Raw genomic sequence first — 18870 nt, forward strand, 5'->3', positions numbered from 1 at the left:
GGTCATATTAAGATGAAGGATTGACTGGGCTGGAGGTTTAAGCTGAGCTGATCAATTCTGTGATCATGGGGAAAAACCATGATGTTCTGGATGCACCCACATTAGATCTCTGCACAGATCAGTCGAACAGTAGATCCATTTCTGTTTGCTAATGAAGAAACGTCGGTCTCAGACGTTTTATCAGATATTGAATAGTTATGTAAAGCCCAGGGTCAGCTTCCCCATTCGGTTCGGGCAGTGTGTAAGCCTGAATGGCTCTCAGAGGCTTTACACACTGCATTCCTTTCTTCCACCCTGTGTTCACATCAATTCTGCAGGAAATCAATGTGGGACATCGGTAAACAGAGTTATGAGCTAGCTCATCCATGCTTACTGCTGGCTGTTTACTGCTAGTGTGTACGAGTATTAAGCTACAGCTGAGGGGCCTAGCCTGTCAATAGCAATAGTCCCTGTGGAAAAGATGGCATCTGAATAAAAAAGCTCCCAGCTGAGCAAAGTCAAACACGCTGAAGGCAGTAGTATATTTGAGGTTGTGATGAAGCCTCCTATCATTTAGTAAATCTAACGGTATGGTACGGTACATCATCTAGATCTATACAGAAATCCCTTTTTGCTTGAAGTTGCACAGCATCAGTATGGACCTAAATTACGATGACCTTTTCCCTTTTTCAGTTACTAAAAGTCACTTTGTTCCTGCATGTCACATAAATTTGAATTTCCTTTCGAATTTCAATCAAAGTATTGAATTTCAGTGCAGGTAATACTAACTGCTCTGTGAGGCTGTAATTAGGCACACAATGACAATGTTAATATGCTGATGTTTGGCAGGTATTAGGTTTACTGTGTTCATCATCATAATTTAGCATGTTAAATGTAAATGTGTGCTAACATTTGCTAATTATTTAGCACTAAACACAAAATAGGCTACACCTGGGGATGATGGGAATGCCATTAGGTGTGCAGGTATTTGATCATAAACTAAATAGAAAATTAAATAAAATGTTGGAGGATCACCAAAGTTATTACAATGCACCCAGAAGGGAACATGAATGTGTGTACACACTTTCATGGCAAACAATCCAATAGTAGTGGAAAGATTTCACTCTGAACCAAAAATGTCAACCTTGTGGTGGCACTGGAAGGAACATCAGGTGATCACCAAAGTCATTAGGCTTCATACTCTAGAAACCCTGTATGAAATGAATGCCTGTATAAAAGATCATGGCAATTACAGTAATTGGAAAGTTGTCAACCTCATGGTAGGGCAAGTCAGTGGGGTTCATCCTCTAAGGACCAGGAATGTACAAACTTCCATGGCATTCCATCCAATAGTTGTTGAAACATTTCAGTCTGGACCAAAGTGATAGACCAACCGACCGACCAACAGACTGACATAGCCATCCATAGAGCCAGCTATGTTAAGAAAACAAACCAGGATTGATGGAGGACAGGGACACAACCTTGCCATTAATATGACATCACTAACATATCCTTGCATACGGTTAGCTGCAGGCCCTTAACTGATGTGAGGGTCCCCTAACATATTACCTATTAATGCGTTGGACTTGTTTATTGCTGTAAGCAGTAAGTATCAGGAGGGCTTTAGCACAGTTTTGCCCCAAGGCCAACCTATGGGTTTATTAAGGCTTATTTCTCATAATGCTTCAGACGTAGGCACTACAAATGTAAAGTCACAATTTTGAGCAGAGGGACGTAGATTACTTCAAAAAGAGGTCTATACTGTGTGTGTGTGTGTGTGTGTGTGTGTGTGTGTGTGTGTGTGTGTGTGTGTGTGTGTGTGTGTGTGTGTGTGTGTGTTTGTGTGTTTGTACAGTAAGGGCCTGGGGGAGAGTTGAGTGTGAGGCGGATTGGGGTGGGAGGATAACAACCCTGCAAATTACAGCCTTCTTCAATTTTCCACATCAAGGCCTTTCTGGAGTTTCCTGGTGCTACCAGACTCTGGTACATTTCATTTGTACAGAGTCTGGTAACTCTCCATTGACAAGGGTTAACTTTCATGAAGGCGGGTACTCTGTTGAAGTTTAAAACTATTTGATCTGCCCAGAAACACTCTGGATCTGCCATAACCAATCGCTAACGTTTGGTCGTGACGTCGGCTTAGCATCGCTAGCGTTCACCTTAGCTAACTCCTTCACCACTAACGGAGCGAGCTGGAAAATTAAACTTTTCTCGGACCCCGTGGGGAGGAGGGCCACAACATCATGGCCACCAACACAACTCAGCAAATATTGTTGTTGCTCGGGCTTTAACTTCTGAATATTCGGCAGCGTTGCCACAACGGACCGAATGGCTTCGGTCGCACCTTTCTCCGCCGCCATTACGGAACTCCAACTCAAACTAGCGCACAACCTCAACGTCATTGTTCTCAGCCACTCCCTCTGTTCGCTGATTAGACCGGTAAAGATTTGGCCGGAGAAACCAGACGGAGTACTGAAGGAAAATGAAAATTATGTGGAAGTACGTAGGAGGGCGGAGCCAGGCTATTTCTGGAGAGGGAAAGTTGCAGAATTTAAGGCAAGCTCTGAAATCCCAAATTGAGCCGACTCAGAAGTGCCCTTTAGATTGAACTAATGCGAAAAGCAAAACAAAGCGTCGTCAATAACTCCCTCCCTCAGCCTTCCTCCTCGTTTCAGCCTGGTCTGGTCTAACGTCAGACAGCGGCTGAGGTGCAGAGGAGGGAGGATCATTAGTCTAGTCTGTGAGACAGGAAGCATCAGCACCATTACCAGTCATTAGTTCACAGACATCGGTTCCCGTCGCCACCACCACGCTGCCTCTCTCAATCATTCACACAAACATTATGATGGAGTGACTCAGGAGGGCCACCACGCCCACATCCTGCTGTTTCCCATGTTTGTGATGGCTGAAACAGTGGCGTTTGTGAGTGTGCGAGTGTCTGTCTGTGATCTGGACGGAGACTACACACGCAGTCATTGATTTTGGTTCCTTTATTTCCATCTATGCTCGTCTCAGATGACACACTCTCCCATGCCACCTCGTGCTCAAAGCTATACAGCCAGGCTTAGTGCTAAACAGACGGACATTTTTGACAATTATCATGCCAATCTTCGCCTCATTGGCTTCCAGCAGAGTTTAGAATAGACCTGCTACTGATCATTTTCGAAGCTTTGGGGTTTAACCATTCCGTGTATTCGGAGAGAGGCATTGTCAGTCAAAAGGCAAGGATTCAAATTAAAATGTATTGCATTTTTGCAATTACGGTCCATATTCCCTTGAACCGACCGCCTGAAAACATTATTAGACTGTCAGGCCATTTCTCATAATCTCTTTTATAAATCAATTTCTGCTTGCAATTCATATTTATGGCTGTCTAGTTTTATTAGATTCATTTGCTAGAATTCATTTAGCATCAACGATCCAAAACTCTTTGGGTTCCCAAATAAATTAATTGAAAAAAGAAGTAAACAAATGACAAAAAGGAGGTAGGGTGTATAGCGAATACAAAACATTATTTGTATTTGAATATGCACCGATGATGTGCTCTGAATCCAGATTTTTGCAGTAATATGCACCTCCTCCTCTTAATTGTGACCTGATTGAAACAATGTACCCTAAACCTAAAACTACTTCTTCTCAGAGTCATCTCAAACACGCAGACATCAGCACTCTATTCGACTGTATCTATAATGTCCATCACAGATACTGTGGGCTAGATTTATCAAGCCGTTTGCGCCTGTTTCCAGGCGCTAATTGGTCGCAATGACGGACGTAACCGATGCGGGCTATTTACAAACAGGGCGCACTTGGGTAAAATCGCAGATTGTCTGCCACATGAGCGAGAAGAGACAAGTTGCGCTTTCAATATGCGTTCGTGGGAGGGTCGTGGGGAAAGTGGGAGTTCCACCCAAAAAGGTGGGAGGATAAGCGCAAAGTGCCCCTAATTATATATTCCGTGGTATTTACAAAGACTGTCAGTAAGAGCTACGCTCTCTCCGCGGGGGAAATTCTCCGCCTCTTTAAACCAGCCGCAATCAAGTTTCCTCGTAGACCTTTATGCCGCTGGTGAAATGGCAACAGCAATTTGAGCAAGACGAAGACATAGGCGAGGCTGAAAATATTTTTAACAGAAGAATCATACTTTGTCAGTGAACACAACATAATTTAGCGTTACAGATCAAGCAGACATGCAATATTAGAGTTACTGGAAGAAATCAAAGATGAAATTGAATCTCCCACTCAGCGTTCACATCCCATTCCAGCAGTTGTTAAACTCCTCGCTACATTACAAATATTGGCATCAGGATCATTTCAAACAGTCATAGCATCAGCAGTGGGAATATCGCAGTCTGCACTCAGCCATATCATAGCACCAGTACCGCTTTGCTACAGCGCAATTTACGGTATAGTGGGCGGAGAAAGACGCTGATTGCCTGATGGGTGTCAGGGTTGATAAATACTACGCAAACTGTGGAAGCATAGCGTGCGCTATTACCGAACTCGCATAAACGGACGCAGCGCAAACTGCGCTAGTGTTAGTAAATCTAGCCCTGTATGTCTTAAGCCGTTTAGAAATCATGCGCTCCAGATTCAGTCTTGTTCTGATGTATCAAAGTAATCCAGGCTACTGCTAGTAGCCAAACCAGCAGGACTTTTCATGATGCTGATGTGACAGAATGTAAACAAATGGGCAATAAGCTAAAAACACGGACGTGTAGATTGTAGAGTTTCAATATTCAGATATTCGGCGTGGTTCATCCTTTCATTTGGTTAGTTGTGCAGTACAGCATAAAGCTTGACAGACGTTGCAGGTTATTTTTTATTATTTCATGATCTTCATGAAGCTTGGCACTTGACACTAACTTTATTTTCTTCTGGGCCTCCTCCTCTCATTGCATGCACAACCTTCAATTTCCAAAGAATGGGCCCAGTGTATTTCTGACGTGTATTGTGACCTCCTGTTCTACTATTGATTTCGACTCGGACAATAAAGAGTTGCTGCTTTTATTTACACTCAGTTTAGGCTTACTTTTTTTATAATTTTTTGAAGGTGGGGTTCAAATACACAATGTTTTACCAGCTGCAACATTAAAGTGATTTACACATAAATGTATTAATAATCATCAAATAATATAATATACTACTTATATTTTATAAATAATTGTGAGAAGTGAACGATCTGAGTACTTCTTCCACCACTGCCAATACAAATACAGATATTGTTGTGACATGAAGAGATACAGAAATAGAGAGTAGCTCTGCGTTACACCCCTAATACACACATGACCGATATTAAAGCCTGGGTTGGTAACTATTTCCAATATATAAGTAAGTTTCCAATATATAATAAATAACTTATTGGCTCTGAAAAAGGAGCAAAAAAGATCCGTCATCTGTAGCTGCTGTAATCCTGTAAAAACGCCCACCAATCACTGCCTCGTGGTCCGCTTGGAAAGAACCAATGAAATGCCTCCTTGTTCCGCTGCGAGTACTCTACCCCTCCCGTGTGCGAGCTTAAGCTTAATGCGCGTCGTCGCCACATTGCTAACAGTAGTGATGTTTGTTTTAAACATTCGGTATGATAAAATTAGCATTTTGCTTACCGGTTAATGAGACATGAAGTAAAATTGCGGTGCTTTCTCCGCTCTGCTCTAAAGCAGTGACGCAGCGGTGCAGGGGCGAGGGGTTAGACGGAGCCCCGACGTGATGCTACTTTCAAATCTTGCTACTATAGCTTTTAAACATTACCAACCCTGCCTTTAAACCTGATACACAGTAACTTACACTGGTTGTGTGTGTGGACCATCTCTGGTGATGACGCCCTCCTTGTCCATCAGCATTTGTCTGAATGTGCTCACTTTCTGCCGAATCTCTTCCTCTGTGTACCTGAAGATGGACACATAAAGACACAGCAGTTAGTAGAGGCACATACACATACACAAAAACACACACACACACACACACACACACACACACACACACACACAAATCTGCAGATTTGACTACTCGGCTGAGTAGTGAGTATAAGTATGAAAGTGAATGATGAACATACTGCAAACTTAAGCAGCTGCTTTTAATAACAGCACTGAATGCAGCAGGGGCACTGGCGAGGCTAATTGTCATCTGTCATAAGTGCCAGATGCCTGTGTAGGAGCCACGTCATCCCCAGCTATCACACAGAGTTTAACAAATGGCAACAACCGTCCTCTGACCGTTTCAAAAATGACACCCAGCCAAATTATGTATATTCTGATGACTCACTGTCAACCTCCCCCGACCCCGGTGGGTTCCTTGTGCAGGCCTGGGCTGCATGTCATGTTTTATTGTGTAAGCTAAGCACTGACTTGAGAGCAACTGTGGGGCAGTGTGAGGAGCTTTCAACAAGCTGCCAGACAGAATACTGCACACTGGTGCAGCGGGGGAAGCAATTACTGTCTGTGTCACATTGTAGACTTGTATTCATATTTTCTAATTGAGAATATCTGGCTTTTTCAGATGTCAGTGGGTGCAACCAGACAACATCAAAAATATCAGTTATACTCTCATTTCATTGTGATGTTATTTGCCACAGTAGATAATGAATGAATCAAACGCTCATACAATAATTCATGCATACAGCTTTGGGCTACATCCTCCCAGTGTGTTAATAACACAAGTAACAACCTCTGACCACAGGCCTGCCACAGTAAGACTGTATCTGCTGACAGCTTTGCGATGGGGGACACGAATAATTCTACCAGCCTGTCTGAACAAGTGCGGCAGCCACAATGAAGTAGCTTCTGTCCTGTGCCATTCTACAGATGGACAGGAGTTATGCATGTCTGTGAACTTGACAGCGCATTGGCCTCTATAAAGCACTGAACACCGAGCTGATCTCCTGCTGTATTCACACCATCTCCACACCATCCTCACATTCTGCTCTGGCAACGGGAGGTAATGAGCTACAGAGAAACATAAAGGGAGAGAAGAGGACGGAGGAGGGAGAGGGTAAGGGAGAGAAATAATAAAGCCGTGAAAGTGTAGCCAGGAGCCAGACATCACAGAATTAGACTGCCTGGAAGACTCAGCCAATAATATGCTGTAGTGTTCATATTAACAACAACAAGAGCATGTGTGAGGGGTGCCCGGGATATACAGTAGCACTATGTTCAGAATTAAGCCTTAGAACTCATCTCTTCGAGTCCCAATTTGCATCTTCGGTAAATGTTAACATCTGAAATGTGTGCTCCACTTGCAATTACCAAAGTACTGAAGAACGGTCTTTCACTTATTTGGCAACAGTTTATCTTTGTCTCTCTTAAAAGAGCAGCTCAACATTTCAGGGAATATTTGCCATTTTGCTGAGAGGGATGTGAGGCAAAGATACTGTGCAAGGTGAAAGACAGGCGCATGCCAGCTATTGTAGTTTGGCCCACTGATTTGGCCCACTTGTCAACATGGTCCGTATTTGGAGCAGTACCAGTGATTGTGACACAGCTCATAGAGGTAATTGAAGTACTTTAAACCCCTTAGCGCCCCAGTTGCTCCCATCCAAAGCTCTGCTTAGAAATCGTAGAAAAAAGACAGAACTTGCCTGAGAAACACCAGTTTTTTAAGTTTTCTTCATTATCAAAGTAATGCAGTGATAGTTGTCTGTACAGCCATTGGTGCATTGCAAATAGGAAGTGCTAAAAGCCAATTCGGCATACTTTTAATGGTGCCAGTTTGCAAAAATGTAAACAAATATAAGCTAAAACACATGGCAAGATGTGGCTGCATGGCAAGAAAATAATTCCTGTTTATATTTAGTCTTAGGGAGCCCTGCAGACTTTCCCGTTAAAGCATTACGATTTCTCTTTAGTTGGAACTAAAAGACCTGACCCACACAGAATGAAAAATAGCCCCAAATCAAAAGTACACAAAAGTACGTGAGTATGTGCTTCTGGCCATGCAGTTTATTTTCCTGCTCAATAGGTGATAACATCTGACATGTGAGCTCTACTTGCAATAAGGAAAGTGCAAGGGAACTGTCCATCATTCAGTGCTGGAACACAGACTCTTACTTGGCAACAGATCCTCTTAGCGGGGGCTCCTGGCAGGACCAAATCTATAAACTGGATTGTAAATTAGCTTGTGGCTCTATTCATCGTGGAAATGGCATTAGTCTGAGGAGTGTTTGCTGTTCTCAGATTAAACATAGCAGCCGATACCATGTATTCTGAGTTTGGTGCTATCAGCGCATTGGAGGTATGGAGAATGAGATTAGGAGACGTGCGAAGGAGAGCTGAACTAGCTGGATGACGGCCCAACAGAGACAAGAAGCCAGCCGGTGTGACAGCACCATCAGGTCCTGCTGTACGGCAATCTCTCAGCCCAGCAGCTGTCAACTCAGCACAATGCAGGACGCAAACACACACTTTATATTCATGGCTTTCCATGCACATCGCAACAGCCATCGCCAAACGTTAGCTGCTTCCCGACAAATCTACAGCAGTCCCTGGGTGCTCTCAGCTGTCTGTATCAAGGGATGGTGCGCAATAGGTAAAAGAGTGAGAAGGCTCGGATAGGATACTGGCTGAATGCGCTCTGGCCAAACAGACGCCGTGGTTGTAGGGCTTTCTCCTTCACGTTGTGCTGATGATGGTGAGGATGTTAGTGCCTGCAGCTATCTCCGCTGAAGCAAAAAAAAAAAAAGGTGTCAGAGCTTGTGAAGCTCAAGCCTCTGTTGACATGTGACCTACAGAATTTCTTCTTTCTGCTTCTTTCTCTGTCCTTCATTGAATTGCTCGACCATGAAGTTCTGCACACGATGGGTCTAGCTCACTAACCAAAGCCAGAGAGCGTAGGCCCAGCAGTGGTGCTGCTTCAAATAGAGCCGGGGGTTTAGAGGTATGAGCCAGGAAAATCCCCCACAGCACCTGGGAATGCCTGCAAGAACCTGGTCAATGGTGAGTCACCTACATAGATAAAAACATCTATGGACAAAAGAAGTCTGAGGAAAGAAGACTGAAAACTATTTCTCACATGATCGCTTAACTATTGAGTTGCATTAAAGAGAAGTCAGGCAGGGGTCCATAGTGAGCTCTGAATCAATCTGTGTAAATGGCCACATATCGGATGTTTGTCAGTGGCTATTATAGGATGAGCACACTGCAACTACACATCTGTCTTCTGCACATTTAATTAGCACTTCTTGCAGCTGTAAAGGTAGCTGCTTTCAGCCTAATACACCATCTGTTCTGCCCTGACAGTGCAGAGGAGAGGCTGATTGGAGCGGTCACTCTCAGCAAGGCTGGGTAACACTGAATTCATATTGAAATGAATGTTAAACTGAGCAAACTGTGTGTTTTCTTTGTGTGTGTGTTTGTGTGTATAAGGTGTGACTGTTCAGAAGCCAAAGTGGAGGCAAATGAAAGCCATTTAGCCCAGACCCACTGCCTACAGCATGGAGAGTCCCAGTGATTTGGGTGGAGATAGACAGAGGACATCGATCAGCACGACGGGCTCCCCGCCACCCCAACCATGAAAAATCACCACGATTAAAGAACTTGCCAAACACACAAACCCCCCCCCCCAATTGAATTATTTACCACCTCCCCCCCCCCCCCCCCCCCCCCCCCCCCCCCCCCCCCCCCCCGAATAATTGTGAGCCTTAGAGACCATCCGTTTGCTGATAGTCATCGACTTGATGAGGACGTGCCTACGTGTGGGGCGTGTGGGTGTGTGTTTGTGTGTACTCCTTCAGAATGCCAGGGATGTTTGTGCGCTCAATATCTGAAGAGCCTTTTTCTGCAAGTCGTCCCCAGGCGCTGCCGTACACCTATGAAACTCTGCAGCCATCAATCCTGCTTCAAAGAGCACAGAGGCAAAGTGATGCCAATGTAGTTAGAAAGATTGAATGGTGCTGGGAACATGGGAAGGCAAAACTGAACACCCCCACATTTTCTATTTCAGGGGCAGAATTAAAGCGGCCTACCGGGCCACAGTGAAATTGTTTAACTCTCGATTGGAGAGGATTTTCAATTGATGCTCTTCACAGTCATAGATTGTCTGGTTAGATAACAGGTACTAGATATAGCAGAGAGAAAGAGTAGACCTTTCTCTCACTATATAAAGCTGCCCTTTTCACCTCCCCCACAGTGTAAGCAGATCAATGGCTGGAGCAGCACAATATGCCATTGCCACTCTTTCTGATTGCTCATCTTCTCTAAGTCCTCCGGCAACAACAGCATTTGAAGTTATTTTGTCTAGCATGGAGCTGCTATATTGGCTTGGGCCCCCTCCCGGTGACGATGTATAAAATGGGTCCCTCCAATTTTCAGTCTTATAGGACACAGGCTTATCGTCTTATTACACGGGCTTTGGCTTGCAGGAAGACCTCCATCAGAACAGAGATAGCTATTTGCTCTGGCCTTAGAGCCTCCGAGAGCAGCTCTCTCTTAATAAGATCCAAGCTACTCTCCTGCAATGCTAAAAGTGTCACTGCAGATGATATTAAAGCAATACCACAGCAGTAGTGGCCAAAACACAGCAATTTAGCTCCTGACTACTACCTAAACCTAAACCTCTAAACCTCTTTCCTTTCGGTCTTAATTTACAGTAGACTGCTCTGTCTTGAAATGAATTTGCTTGTACGTCATTATGTATATAGTAGAGCCACAAATTCAGTTATGCATCTCTGGGTTATGTTGTGTCCTTTTTGCTTGTGCCAGGCTACACCTCTCTACTCTGCTTTCAAACAGATAGTTATTTTCTAATACACACGTGCACATCTTGGTGAAGCAGGAGGAGTAATAATTTCTGCCTCGAATTAAAAAAAACTCTTACCATTGGCAGGACACAAAAGAAAGGCCAAGCACACGTGCTGCTCTGTTGTGTGTATCTGTGTGTTTGTGTGTGTGTGTGTGTGTGTGTGTGTTGGTGTCTGTTTCTGTGTGTGGGTGCTCATTAGAGAGCTGCAAAAACATTCAGACACCGCAGGAGTTCAAATCATGCACAATCATTATGCCTCAATTAGTGTGGAAAAACACCCCTGAAATAGTATCTGGACCCTTGCATGCATAGCAGCCCTTGAGCTTGAAATCTGTCAGTGAACTGTGTTATCATAAGGCAACCAAACTTGCTTGAAAGTAGAAAGTAAGGTTGTTTAGCTGTTCAGTACATGCATTGTGTCCAAGATGACAGGATGTTGTTGACGGTGCTTCACTTATGCGCTGTAACATCTCCTCCAAGAGCTACTCTAACAGAGTAAATGTATGTAACTTACAGCACATCTAATATACATAAAAGGGCAATGTTCCCAGTAGCGGCAGGACACTCCGTGCACTAATGACTGTGGGATGCTACCAGGCCATGGATAGCTAAATGAACAGACTCCTTTAATTGCTGAGCCCGTCTAATTGGCTCCCAGGGTGAGGCCATCACTCATGACAGACTATTTATCCTGGTTTGATCTCTGAGGAACAGCACGGCTGGATTGGGGGTGTAAAGGGAGGAGGGGAGAGTCTGCCATGCTGGCAGGGTTAGAGAAGGAGGCAGGCGTCCAACCTGCCCCCCAGCCTAATCCTTCACCGAGGCCTCAGTCAGGACGGCGACTCAGGGGTGACGTAGATTCTGAGTCTGCTGGCTTATAGCCACAACAAATGAAAACAGACCCCAGCCACCATTTTAATTGTGTCTAATGCCTGGCATTGCTCTCCCTCTCTTTCATCCCCCGCTCTATCCCTTAATCCTGCACACATGCACTCACGCTCTCTCATTTAAAGAAGAACATTAGAAATTGGAGAGGCAAGGGGAGCTGTGCTGAGCCTAGCTGGCAAATGAGATTCTCCTTTCATTATAGCTTAACGAGATGACTCAAGTCCGTCCAGAGCTCTAACATTCAGCTGAGTGGCCGCCTGTCCTTCAAGTGCGACTGCCTGCCAGCCGAGCTTGTGCAGTGTGACGAGTGAGTGGAGCTGGTCAGCGTGAGTGTATGGTCTCCTTGTATTCTGCCATCATTAGCCAAGCTGCTGCCTGCTGCTACACGATTCCACTAGACATCATGACTCTTTAACAGCGCTCAAACCAGGAGCAACTATGTCTACTCCCAGCCAGGAGATGAGCGGACCTTGACAGATGGTAAAGTCCAGCAGTTCCCTTTCAGCTTCACCAATCTGTCGTAGCTCCACCATCAGCAAGGCCCCACTGCCTGAGAAGCCCAGTCACACTCGGGGAAGGAGAGACGGGTAGAAAGAAATTGTGGAAGAAATGTCTAATCCAGCTTCGGCTACTCAAAGCATCTCTTAGGAGTAGTGATTCAATTAATGTCCATACTCTGACATGGTACACTCAGCAGTGGGAAAGACAAAACAGAAAAAAAAACTACTTTTTTCTTTTTTAAATTTGGAAAAAACACCGGTCCCGCATACTGGCATTCAAGTTTTTGTCTGTCACCTCTCGTTTCTAGCTTTGACCAAAGAAAAATAAAAAACTCTCACTAATTAGCTTGCCCTTTATTCAATTAAAATCACCCTCCCCTAATATATCAAGGATTAGCCAGCTTTCCATAAATCACAAATGTGATGTGAATAAAATTTCACGAGGTATCAGTGGGAAAGTGAATTTTCTCCGTACCGTATCACAGAGCTCATTGTTAATTACAGTCTCAGCTAGCCTGGAGTTTGCCTGGTAGCTGTGGTTATTCAAGCAGCAGTGTGTGTGTGTGTGTGTGTGTGTGTGTGTGTGTGTGTGTGTGTGTGTGTGTGTGTGTGTGTGTGTGTGTGTGTGTGGGTGCGTGCAGATCAGCCTGAGAGAAGACTTGAGATTGTGGATTAAGGCAAACTGCAGTCACTACAGTTTTCATGGCCCTTGGCGTAAGCACACACTGAGCTCATCCTAACTTTTTGCTGGAGGACACACATCATGCTAATGAAACAAGCTACGCTGGGTTGCCCTGTGTTATTTGCTGACTGTCTCTATGGCAACCTCACTAATAACCACTACTTGAGGAGGAAGCCATTAATACAAAGTTCAAGTGTTGGCTGCAAATATGCAACAACATCAAGGATGAGTAATGCTGCATCTGTGCATCTGTGACATAAACAACACTGTGAAGCAGAAATGGCTGCCGCTGATGAATTAATTTATCTGTGTGTGTGTGTGTGTGTGTATATGTGTCTCATTTTCATTCATGATGTCAAATGTGTGTTATTGCTGTAATGTATAATGAAGCTACATGGTACAATCTTTGTTCAAGGGATTATCAGGATTTCTTGATCCCACCTGCTCAACCCAAGCTCCACACACACACACACACACACACACACACACACACACACACACACACACACACACACACACACACACACACACACACACACACACACACACACACACACACACACACACACACACACACACATCAAAAGCTTAAATTCAGAGAATAAATTGAATAGTTTTTCCCCATGAGATGTTTCTGCATGTTTTACAGTACTTGTTTCTCACAATTTCAAAAGCCCAATTCCCAGCACACTGTGGTTGTTATCACAACTAACTCCCACTTTTGGCCTGTGGGCAGTGTAGAATCCCAACACACATATAGCAGCCAGTCTCTTCTTTTTACCCGGCAGTAAGGCTCTTCACCACCTCTCTGCTTCTCCACAGGTACCCAACCGGCAAACATAATCCACTAGAACAGTGACAAGGACATGGTCCTTCACCGGCTTGCCGATTGTGAACATTTGCCAATTATGTTAAATGGGGCAGCTGGCCAAGCAGGAAGCACCCAGTTATCTGCCAAAATGGTCCCTGTAGATTTCTTCAGCTAATATGGAACCATTTCTTATTCCAGGAAACAGTTACCTCCAGGATCAGAGCATCCCTCCACATTGGTTTCATTTGTTTCACGTCATTCTGTCCACAGCAAACTCGTCATCATACAAGCATCATACAAGGATGTTTTTAAAAGGAAATTTCCATTTTCTTATTTCTTTTATTTTAATTTTTTTTTTTATCTCTTTCTGTTTAATAATATTTTATTTAAAAAGAAGAATTTATCTGTGTGTTTGAGCAATGTATGTGTTGATGTTAAACCACCTCCATGCATGTGTTCCCGTGGTCACATTTTGTGTCAGATGAAAACACTGGCATGACACAATTTAAACACTAACCCCAGCACTAATGCGTTTGTCCTGTCACTTATTTGTTAGCGATGCCCTGATGTCTGTTTGCCCTCTCTGTTTATTTGTTTGTCATGGAAAATCTATAATGAAACTTAAAATGGAAGTAATTTCCATTTTCGGTACTTTCATTAAATTATTATAGAGTACTTGAGTACAATCTAACGTGAGAATAGTGTCCGAAATGAGTTTTTGATGACGTAGCGTTGGATCATGGGAGTTGTCTTCATTATTAAACAACCACCACTGCCGATAAAAAAAAAATCTATCTGACGTGACTCAGGCAGAAATAATGTTCCCGGACGAGTTAATGTATTCAAGTTTTATTCACGGTTTTTCATGTTATGCCATTTCAATCAAATGCAAGTAATGTTAGCTAACGTTAACTTGCTAACTTACCATTAGATGAGGCGATTACCCATACGGCTACTGTAGCTAACGTTATGTGGCAAATTCAATCATGGGATAGCCCAGCGCTCTTAACAGTGGTCAAAACAATCATTCTAAAAATAACTTTATGAGCGTTTTGAATGTTGTTGTAACGTTATAACACTACCGTACATATTACTGTAGCTCGGTGGGTGGCATGAACCACTCGTCATAGTAGCACATTTGTAGTAAGATATTGACAGTTACAAAGCAAAAAAATTAAAATACATATTAGCACATACTCATGCCCATCCCTATGAAAACTATGAAGTTATTGATCGTAATAGATTCCAGCTATCACAACTCCTGATAATGCATGTATCCTGATCCCATCCCATTTCCATACCATGCTGCTAAAAATGGCCATGTCAACAAAACACAGCTGCTATGCACCATTTCCTAACAAAAACACAGTGTTTGTTTACTTCACTCCTCCGCAGGGGCTTGGGTTGTTTTTTCTTCCCAATATTGCGATGAAAATGACTTTTGGCAGGTAACAGATTTTGAATGTAATGTTTCGGTGCAGCTTGTGAACTCAGCCCCCCTACAGGTACATTCCTGTCAATGTCAAGTGTACTACTACACAGAGAATGCTTTCATTGCTCGCACTCCAAACAGCTCGACAATAACCGAATTGTAAACTAAAGATAAACAACTGCGGTTTCGCTGAAAACGGTAATGTCACTTGACATCAAATACCCAGTGCAACTGGAGTCGCTTACTCGCTTGGTGAGTTGTTGTGCTTAATACATATTGGGCTTCATGCAAGAAATTTTTTTATTCCTATCCTAAACTTTTTTTTCTTTGAGGCTCGCTCGTGCAAGTCCTCCAAGTCGGATTCAATAAAACCTCTTAGCACAAACTTAATAAAATGACTTGTTTCTACTTGATGAATGCCAACTGTGCATGAGAAGTTTTCATAAGATTAGATCATTAGCATAATTGATGGCACCAAATTGCTATATAAGACTACATGTTCTGCTCCGTTTAGGGACAGTTAGATTTTTCAAACATGTCACCAAAGATTAACAAGAAATAATTCACACTTCAAGGCTTACTGTTAGAAATCAGCAGACGAAAACATAGCAGACGTAGCGGTGTCAGCAGTCAGATTAGAGTACTTGAAACAATTAGAAAATATGAATACAGCTGCCAACACCATGTCATCACTGCTGTACTGTGACAGAAATAATGAAGAAAAGGTTTGAGGTAAAGCTAAAACAAGGTTGTTTGTGGGGGTTTTCTTTTGCGGGGTGCAAAAGTTCCTTCCTGAGAGTATTTTGCAGAGGTACCATTACTGCGTCAAGAGCTCAGCGCCGCCCAAGACGATTGTGATTGGTTTAAAGAAATACAAATAACCCTGAGCGATTTTTTTCGCCTATCCCATTTTGTATGTATCTGTGGTGTAGCGAGACCATACTCCACAGCGCTGCGAATATTTAATAATAGACAACTAATGGATTCATCTTTGCAGCTCTAACTAAAACTACTGAACTACATGATTAACATTGTCCTTATAAAAACGTAGATTACAGCTGCTTTAACTTTACAAGTGGTCCCATGTACTCACCCCTGCTCCTCCATCATCTCCTGGAGCTCCATACATTTGAGCTCTACCCTCCTCTTCCTCTCATGGTCCAGGATCTCTCGGTGTGGCTTCTTCACCAGGACGGGTTCTGCTTTGGGCTGCTCCTCCTCCTCCTCCTCCTCCTCCTCTGTACCTGGCTGTCCCTCCTCTGTTTTCGCCTGTAGGACTGTGTTCGGTGCAGGCCCTCCTGATCCTGCAGCTGGTCCTGGTCCTGGTCCTGCCCCGGGGACCACGGGCTGGGCCATCCCGTTCTCACCATCCTTAGGAGATGGCACCCTCGCCGCATCATACATGATTACTGAACCCTGTGGAGACACAGATGATGGAGAGAAACTGTCAGATCAACACCGTAGTCTGCTGGGTTTTGGCAGTCTTAGACAGTCTTATGTCATGTTAATGATTTAACATCCAATCTTTCCAAGAACCCTCATTTGGGAGGATTTTTGTCTGTCGTCAATTTATTACTGAATTCTACCTTTCACCACTGAGAGTGGTGCTGAGAGTGAATAATTCTTATTCACATGGCATACATTTAGTAATATATGTAAAATTTAAATATTCTTTGCTGAAGACTGTGTACAGCCCACTGAAGGCCCCTTTATGGCCCCTGAACCGCTGTTTGTCAACCACAAAGCTGCCAACTGATCTCACAAACACACCAACATAGTGTCTGCACACTGTACACAACGTATTCAGATAGACAGTAAGCCACAAACACTGAGAGGTGAGCCAAGATGTTAATACCTCTGGACAGGCTGCAGTGTTTCTGCCTGAACTGAGCAGTACCCTTTGAAAACACTCACACACATCAACATGCTGTACACACACATGCACACACACGCACTTTCAGTACATGTAGACATGCTTTGCAAGCAACAGCAACTTCTGCTCCATGAGTCAACAACCCAGTAGTGCCTAGAGGCAGGTTAGATAGGGGGGGGGGGAACCAAGGTCACACACCACCATACATGCAGCATGTGAGTCAAAGGAGGATAAGAGTGAAAGACACTAGGACTGCCCAATTAACCCCCATTTTTATCGTAATTGGAATATGGACTATCCAAATCTCGGGGGGGGGCAATATTTGTTAAAGGCTAACGATGTGTCAAACCGTTCTAAAAAAAAAGTATTATGGTGCTGCAGAGACTTCCTGGCCTACACATCCTATCCTACAGACTAAAGATCCTTGCAAAAAAAAAATGTTTCAATGAGAATAATGATACAAAAATGATCATTCCTTCCAATAAGGGGAATACTATCGCTATCTCAGTCAAAATTAACGCAATTAGATTATTTCCTCATATCGTGCAGCCCTAGAAGACACTAAGCAGCTTGAGCACACAGAGTCTGGGAGAAGCAACAAAACAGGCGACAGAGAAGAATGGATTGACAATGTAAAGTAGTGATTCGTCTGAGCTCGTCTTCGTTTAATATAAACTTTGACTTACTTTCTTGTTTCAACACTGAATGCATCCTTTGGTTTTGACTCGCTCGACCATTGTGTTTCTGGCTCGTTGACTGATAAAAGGATGAGGTTGTCATTTTGGTTATGGAAAAAAAGTGTGTTCCAATACAAGTGCTGCGTGGACTGGGCGCTGATTAAGATGGATTGTCCTGTTAAGGCCGCTGTAGAACATGCAGAGCCAGAGGAAGGCCTTCACCGGTCGTCTCGCTCTACAACTAATGGCTTCATTTTTCACCAAGGAGCCAAAAAAACCTAGTTGAGGCACTTCATCACTGTCACACAAAAAGGAGGAGCGGAGACAAGATGACGCCAAGGCTGGATGGATCAACCTCAAGAACTTCAGTCACAGCTTATCCCCACTTATTTCATCCAGTGATTAGGGAGTGTGCGAGCATCTCGTGCCATGTAGTCAGGCGGTTCTCTCTACCTGAGCTGGTTCTGGAAGTGTTTGACTGGTTAATAGGGATTTGCTTGTTTTTGAAATGCTGCGCCATGGTAACGAACCGTGGATCTGTGCGTAGCGACACGGCTCTCAGCTGACAGAACAGGTGGCAGGACAGCAGGAGGCATCATCGCTGAATCAATTTTACAGCAAATCAGCACTTGATATTTCATGACAGCAATCTCTCATCTGCATGCTCGGCACAGAACAGCTCTGTAGAATATTTTAGCCCAGAGTGGACTTTAAAGGTCCCATACCATGCTCCTTTTCAGATTCACATTTGTATTTTGGTCTGAAACGCTCTGTTTTAGCACCTGTCTCTATAAGCCATTCTCCCGAAATGGCCCAGTCTGCTCTGATTGGTCAGCGTTTTCGGCTCTTCCGCATCTGCGCTCACCGAATCTCTGCCCCGTTATTGCAGCCGGGGAATTACTGTAGCAGCACTTTCTATCTATATATAGTATATTTGTGACATCGCAACCGTCCAGTAGTCCTGACGGCTCATTTAAAGGCACAGTTTCTGAATACGGGCTGTGTGCATTTCTCTGTGGATTTAGCATTTTGATACGTTCACGGTTTTTATATAGCACCTCAACCTGCTTTATAATAATAAAAAATTCTCACCTTTTACAATATGGGACCTTTAAATGACATTCAGGGAGACAGGAACAACAAAAAGGCCCTCTGTATGAGATGGGTGAAAGTCAATTAATATGGCCTTGTTTTTTGCTAATTGAAATGTCAGACCAGTGACAACGGATTGCTCTTCCTGCTTCCTGTCTTACATTCTTTTTAATTAGACCAGGTGGTCAGTGGCTGTGAAAGCTTG

At 43.7% G+C, this 18870-nt stretch overlaps 1 protein-coding gene across 3 annotated transcripts in view; it reads right to left on the reverse strand.

The window, feature by feature from the left end:
• The window catches only part of srrm3 (serine/arginine repetitive matrix 3), a 94173-nt gene that overhangs the window by 27605 nt on the left and 47698 nt on the right, over nucleotides 1-18870 (reverse strand). For 2 of the 3 annotated variants that reach the window (XM_039826550.1, XM_039826551.1), the window contains exons 2-3: nucleotides 16117-16439; nucleotides 5764-5865 (exon numbers count right to left, since the gene is read on the reverse strand). In XM_039826550.1, coding sequence (XP_039682484.1) covers nucleotides 5764-5865; nucleotides 16117-16439 — 425 coding nt within the window. Of the gene's footprint in view, nucleotides 1-5763; nucleotides 5866-16116; nucleotides 16440-17582; nucleotides 17848-18870 lie in introns of those variants that run through there. The other variant, XM_039776633.1, reaches the window with a different exon arrangement.

This window comes from Perca fluviatilis, chromosome 16 (assembly GCF_010015445.1).
Source record: "Perca fluviatilis chromosome 16, GENO_Pfluv_1.0, whole genome shotgun sequence".
NCBI classification, from domain to species: domain Eukaryota; kingdom Metazoa; phylum Chordata; class Actinopteri; order Perciformes; family Percidae; genus Perca; species Perca fluviatilis.